At 39.9% G+C, this 6554-nt stretch overlaps 2 protein-coding genes across 4 annotated transcripts in view; one reads left to right on the plus strand and one right to left on the minus strand.

The window, feature by feature from the left end:
• prr19 (proline rich 19) overlaps positions 1-3720 on the minus strand; it is a 7830-nt gene extending 4110 nt beyond the window's left edge. The window contains exons 1-4 of one of the 2 annotated variants that reach the window (XM_088999670.1): positions 3580-3720; positions 2757-2854; positions 1010-1153; positions 679-754 (exon numbers count right to left, since the gene is read on the minus strand). In XM_088999670.1, coding sequence (XP_088855796.1) covers positions 679-697 — 19 coding nt within the window. In that variant the 5' untranslated portion in view covers positions 698-754; positions 1010-1153; positions 2757-2854; positions 3580-3720. The remainder of the gene's footprint in view (positions 1-678; positions 755-1009; positions 1154-2756; positions 2855-3579) is intronic. The other variant, XM_088999671.1, reaches the window with a different exon arrangement.
• On the plus strand, positions 1616-4946 carry pafah1b3 (platelet-activating factor acetylhydrolase, isoform Ib, gamma subunit). Of its 2 annotated transcripts, XM_088999687.1 has the most exons (7): positions 1616-1917; positions 2132-2264; positions 2435-2524; positions 2611-2727; positions 2802-2924; positions 3493-3508; positions 3614-4946. In XM_088999687.1, the coding sequence occupies exons 2-7, from the start codon at positions 2184-2186 to the stop codon at positions 3751-3753; spliced, it is 567 nt and encodes a 188-aa protein (XP_088855813.1). In that variant the 5' UTR covers positions 1616-1917; positions 2132-2183; the 3' UTR covers positions 3754-4946. The 2 variants fall into 2 exon arrangements, with proteins under 2 accessions (XP_088855813.1, XP_088855811.1); XM_088999685.1 differs by having other exon boundaries at positions 1644-1917; positions 3493-4946.
• The last annotated feature ends 1608 nt before the right edge of the window (positions 4947-6554 follow it).

The following is a 6554-nucleotide window of genomic DNA, read 5'->3' on the forward strand; positions in this document are numbered from 1 at the left end:
AGTGATATTTACCATAAATTAAGCAAGGGAGTATTTATGGTAGGTACATCAATGACTTTATTTTAAAGTGTTGTTCAGTTATATATTCTGATTATCAATCCTTAATACTTCGCAACAATGTTTTTTTTTTTTTGCGATTAGTCGTCTTATTGTAAGTATGTAAGTATCCGGGTTGAGTGAACCCTGGCGCGTGTGGCTGCCGCTGCTCACCCGCAGAAAAAATATCCTGTGACTGTAAAGTGTCCTCAAGAGTTTTGAAAGGCGCTTATAAATGAAATGCATTATTATTATTGTTTTATAGTAAGTTGGTTGGTTGCCTTAACATACTTATATCATACATAACATACTGAATCATACTTATATAAGCCTTACACATACATTCCATACAAAATATAGCACTGAAGCAACTTACGAACGAATTCACCTTGCGAACGATAGTTCAGGACGTATCGCGTTCAAAGCGTCTGTATACAGTGTTTAAAACAACCACACAAATTTGCTGGGATTACCAAAAATTACTGCGATGTGAATGACAACGCAGCTCCGCAGCATAAGATTCAAAATCATTTCGTATCGTTCAATAAATACCAAAAAAACAGGACATTGATTTCTTGCGTGTGCAAGAGTAGCTAATGTGTCTTCATTGCAGTTACTCAATCGAACGTCCCCGTTACTTACAGATTGGAAAGGTCGCCATCTAGCGGATGTCAGCAAAGTTAGAACAAGTGACGGATCAGATCTGAAGCCTCCGCGCCTGCAAACCAATCCACATTTGTCATATTTATAACAAAAAAAACACCCTGCACGAGGGATCAGAAATGGTGCAACTGAGCACGCCCGTTAGCCGTTTGGAGGTGAAGCCCAACAGGTGTAATTTTAATTGAAGACGCACCAGAAAGAAGTTAGTACACTCTGTCCAAGTTAGTTACGATCAACTTTGAGCTAGGTATGGCTGAATCCGGAGATAATCATAAACATGAAAAAAAGAACATCCAATAGTTTGACCTACCTCACAGCGACTTTTTCAAAAACTTGAAACGGTCCTTCTCAACACGACGCTACAGATGCACTTTTAGCGCAGCAGTGACGCTCTTAAATATTGCAGTGGACAGGTTTAGTATCACGTTCCTCCCGGGAGTTTTCTGTCATCTTCCTATTTAAACAAGTTTTTAAAAAACAGTGTTTAAAATGTAATATTTACTTTTCGCTCATTTTGATTAAGAGTTGTAAAATACATGTACCACCAAGGACATTAAGTGTTTCGAATAACTGTAAATTTAAATTTTACCTCCAGGGGAAGCAATCATCCCATATCGGAGGATGACGGGTTTTTCAATCTCCTTCATTACCTTTATTTAACATGCAAATGTTCGCTATTTTATTCAAATATATAATCTGACGTACTTTAACGAGGAAGGTTTAAATGACCCGAATTGCTCTTTCCGAAGATAAAAATAAAGGGAAATAGACAGTATGGCTCAATTAACGGCATTTTTTTCGTACAAACGGTTGAATAAAAGTATTTTAAAAATGTAATAAAAAAATAACCGTCGCGTCCTGGTTATGCGCTAGGCGAGAGCAGCGGTGGTGCTCTTCAAAGTTCCAACGAGACAGGACCGGCCCATAGAGACATTCTTGGGGGGGAAGTGTGCCAAATGAGCTCCTTTGCTTCCATTTTATCATTTATAGAGAATTAAGCCCATTGCCCACATATCATATATTCCATTTTTTTCCTCCAACAGTGAATCGTGGTTGTAAATTACTTCGAACGAAGCGAAATGTTTTAAAATAGACTGTGGTTTTGCCCCACGGGGAGCTATGGTACGCGTCGTGAGCCTGAAACTTGACTTCCGGAAACGGAATTTTTGGGAGACGATGGGATTTTGCACAAAATAATTATCTTTATTCCACTTGCATGTAAGTTTAGGAATGTTTACCCCAATATATAATGTAACGCAGATTTTTAACGCGGAAGATTAAACAAATCGCATACTTTTGAATTTAAAAACTAACACGAAACAGAAACGCTAGCTGCTATTGCTAATTTAATTGGCGTGTTGAGCAAGCGCTCTGTTAGCCGTGTTCGTACTTTGTTAACTGGGTGTTTTATTTTCTTTTGTCGGTGAAACAGAAAGTGCCGAAGCCATACGTGCCGGCTTTGAGTCACAAATCGAGGCTGAGCTATGAGCGCCGACGAGCGGAATCCGGCCGCCACACCCACCCTCTGTGAGGATACCCAGGGAGACGGACGATGGATGTCGATGGTGGGTTTCTGTCCCAGCGTCTATCTCCTTCGTGACGAAATCACACTGTCACACATCATGTGTTTTGTTTTCAAGGAGACAAATACATGACTGTTGTGATATCACAAAAATAATCCTCCATAATACCACTTCTTGTAAGTGATAGTTCTACGGAGTGTATGTGTGTGCAGCACAACCGCTTCCTGTCCGACAGCAAAGACAAAGAACCCGACGTCCTCTTCGTTGGAGACTTTCTGGTGCAGCTCATGCATCAGTTTGGGGTAAGAAATGTCCATTGTTTTGCCCCAAATGTGCGCTTGTGTTGAAGCTTGATTTGTTTTTGTTTTTTTCTTTGGGACTGTTGCAGGTGTGGCGACAACTCTTCTCCCCACTCCACGCCCTCAATTTCGGGGTGGACAGTGATGCCACCCAGCACGTCCTCTGGAGACTGACCAACGGTGAACTGGACCACATCAGTCCAAAGGTATTTTTGTATATCCCAGTCATTCTCACCACAAGGGTTCCGTGACGTTATCGTCTCCCTTTTTCTCTCTTCAGATTGTCGTGCTCTGGGTAGGAACTCAAAATCGCGGACATACTGCGGAGCAGATCTGCGGAGGCATCATGGAAATCGTCCAAGTGATCAAAAACAAGCTGCCGCATGCTCACACACTTGTACTCGTAAGTGGTCTTAATAATAATAATAATAATAATAATAATAATAATAATAATAATTAATAATAATAATTTCATTTTTAGCGCCTTTCAAAGCTCTCAATGACACTTTACAGTCACAGACAAGCATATAATATAAATAACTTAACCCATAATAGACAAGCTTATGTTCTATATTAAATAGAATACAAGACATGAAATACAATTCTAAATAGATACAAGAGAAAGAGCTACACAGAAAATGTGATTTTAAATAGGTGGGTTTTGAGATGGGATTTGAAGGTGGGAAGAGAATCGATGTTACGAATGTTGGATGGAAGTGAGTTTCAGAGTTTGGGGGCAGAGCAGCTGAAAGCCCTGTCCCCCATTGTGCTGAGACGGTCAGGGGGGGCATACAGAGGTGGAGGGAGGAAGAGGATCTGAGGGAATAGAAATTTGAAGGTAAGGGGGGCAAGGTTATGAATAGCTTTAAATGTATAAAGGAAGATTTTGAATAATCAATAGCATTTTGAGTTTAAAAAATACATTCCTTTGAAGTGACAATTACAGCAATGCTTCCGAATCCTAACCGCAGGGACTCCTACCGAGAGGTAAATCCCCGAACCCGTTACGGGAGCGCAACGCCAAGGTGAACCGGTTGGTACGGGAAGCCGTCACCTACCTTCCTCACGCCTCCTTCCTGAACGTGGACCCAGGCTTTGTGCACTCCAACGGCAGCATCTCCCACCAGGACATGTACGACTACCTTCACCTCAGCCCGCAGGCCTACCAGGCGGTGTGCGAACCTCTGCATGCGCACCTCAAATCCATGCTCGAGAAATCTGCCGACAACTGAGGGAGACATACACACACAAACACATACAGTGATACCTCAGTTTACGAACCCCTTGGCTTACAAACATTAAATGTATGAAAATTTAACCTTGACATATGAACTTTTTTTCGGGATAAACACAGAGCGCCACAATGAGTGATGTGTCGTTCGCGAACGAGCCTGTTCTCCTAACAAGAAAATGGCAGCCGGCTTGTTTTGGTCCTCTATTCCCTGCCCACAGTCATCTGTTAAAGCCACGTGATTGGTCAAGAACGTAGCTTTGATAGTTCAAAGGCAGAGTGTAGACTGCAAGGTTAAAATTCCCATCAATCAGGCTCCACGAATAACCCGCACAAGCCACCTGTACACTTGATGCAAAAAGCTATCAACCCAGCTAAACAGAACACAATTGATGAGGAACTAGGTAAAATTATCGCAGAGAAAGCACCTAAATAGGATCATTCCTCAAGATGGTGAAAGAAGGCTACGTTCCTCATCAAGCGTTTAATGCTGATGAAACCGGCCACTCCATTCCATCAAGCCATCAACGACCATCACAAAAGTAAATAAAACGACTTTATTATATTGTACATTTCATTTCTTTAATTACAATACCATAGCACGTTTATTATACATGAAATAAGGTATATTTTGTGTAGTTTTAAGGCTTAGAAAATTAGAAAGTAGAAAATTTTATGGAGACCTGGGAACGGATTATTCTCATTTTAATAGTTTCCTATGGGAAATTATTTTTTGGGATACACACTTTTCGCCTATAATACTGTTTCTGGGAACCAATTAAGTTCGTAAGCCAAGGTATCACTGTATATACATATATACACATTGATGAATCGCACCGGTCCTTCACACTCTGCTAGCTTAGCAAGAATAACATCAAGAATCAATGACTGTTGCCGTCATGGTTTTTAATCACTGTTACAGATAACCGGGACCAAAAGGTTTAGTGAAACAAATGTGAAACACTAGAGAGAAAGAGTCACGTCCCGCTTTCAGTCCCCAATGTCTGTTTTTTTTTTTTGTTTTTGTCCCGTGTTTACCTTGTCTTTACAATATCATCGTTGTCCTCCGGCACTTTTTATGTTTCAAAGCAACAGATGAGAGGCCGTTATGCGTCTTGTATGTCGAATTTGGCCCTCTGGAATATGTCGCCGCTTCTATTTCTGAGCAGAAAATAAATTAAAAAAAAGACAGCAGCTTTTTTTTTGTGTTATTTAGCCCACGCCCTGATGCCTCCTGTATGTTGATACCGCATGCTACCTAAGCAACTTCTGAGAATTGTAGATAGCACCATGATCAGTTTAACCCCCACCTTCCTCAATTCACAGGGATGCATCTGAAAAGGGGGCCAAATTCTAAAATGGATGGGGCCCGATTTGACTAGATTGTCAAAATCGACTGAAGTGATTGAAATGAACCAAAATACATTATTGGGGCATACGTCTGTGTAAGGTCTCAGTTGTACAGGAGTGGTCCATCGATGAGAAGGTTTCTTCAGCCGTCATCTGTACTTCTTTGGAGGTGCCGGACGTGTTGCTTCTTATCCAAGAGGCTTAGTCAGCGAACTTTTTTTTTTTTTGCTGGTAGTTTTGGCCCTATATATATCCCTACTCTCCAGACGTGGCGGTGGCCTATGTTGCCTAAGAGGTCTGTTGTACTGCCCATTTGCTCTGGTATCACCTCATCAGCATAACCAAGCCTATGTTGCCTAAGAGGTCTGTTGTAGGAATGATCCAAATTGAACCTCACCCCACCATGGCGATTTAGTGAAGGATTTCGCTGTTTTATGAAAATTGCTTCTTTTACTCCCGTTTCAAATCATCTATTTTCTTTCGCTAAGATTTTAAACTCATTGTCGTCAAATGAGTGGTTGCTAGCTTTTAGGTGCATATGTACTGCCGATTGAGGCCCACTAGTATTACGTGTGCTTGGAAGTTATATTATAACAGGTATTGTTTCAAATGGAACTGAAATCCCCCCAAAAAATACGTTTTTTAAGCGTTTCTAGATACTACTTGCCACAAGATGGCGGAAAAGTAGTATTTTGCTCTTAGTCGGACGGCCCCTTTCGGCGTAAAAATACAACATTCAACATTATTTTTTTCTTATTCGCGTTGGTAATACAGAAAGTACGACGTGTGATTGGAAGTTATATTATAACAGATATTGTTTCAAATGGAACTCAAATACAAAAAAAAACATGTTTTTTTTTAAGCGTTTATAGATATTACTTGCCACAAGATGGCTGAAAAGTAATATTTTGCTCTGAGTCGGTGTTTTGGCCAATAAGGTATTCCCCTTTCGGCGTAAAAACACAACAATCTACATTATTTTTTTTCTTATTCGCGTTGGTAAGACAGTAACTACAATGTGTGCTTGGAAGTTATATTGTAACACGTATTGTTTCAAATGGAACTGAAATACAAAAAAAAACGTTTTATTTTAAGCGTTTATAGATACTACTTGCCACAAAATGGCGGAAAAAATACAACAGTCAACATTATTTTTTTTTCTTATTCGCGTTGGTAAGACAGAAACTAATTTACTAATTACTAAAAAAATAACTACTTTTTTGAGGGACATTTGGATTGGATTTGGATTTGCTTTTATTAGTCTATTTACACTTCACAGCAGCAAAGTTATGAAAGGAATGAACATAGAAAATAGCTGCAACTTACTTTTGTAGCATTAGTCTGTATTATTTTTTTAACTTCAAACTTTATAGTTTTGGGGACATTTTACTTTTGTAGATCTGTAATATTCATCCCTGCATTTACCCGTCATTCAAAACTAATAAGACAACA

This window comes from Hippocampus bargibanti, linkage group LG06 (genome assembly GCF_051943395.1).
Source record: "Hippocampus bargibanti isolate YZ-2025 linkage group LG06, ASM5194339v1, whole genome shotgun sequence".
Classification (NCBI taxonomy): domain Eukaryota; kingdom Metazoa; phylum Chordata; class Actinopteri; order Syngnathiformes; family Syngnathidae; genus Hippocampus; species Hippocampus bargibanti.

Bases quoted from the DNA above. Each gene is read 5' to 3' on its own strand.
- pafah1b3 (XM_088999685.1), top strand. From the start codon at position 2,184: ATGAGCGCCGACGAGCGGAATCCGGCCGCCACACCCACCCTCTGTGAG. The intron at 2,728-2,801 runs GTATTTTTGTAT...TTCTCTCTTCAG, and splicing joins TGGACCACATCAGTCCAAAG to ATTGTCGTGCTCTGGGTAGG. The intron at 2,925-3,492 runs GTAAGTGGTCTT...TCCTAACCGCAG, and splicing joins ATGCTCACACACTTGTACTC to GGACTCCTACCGAGAGGTAA.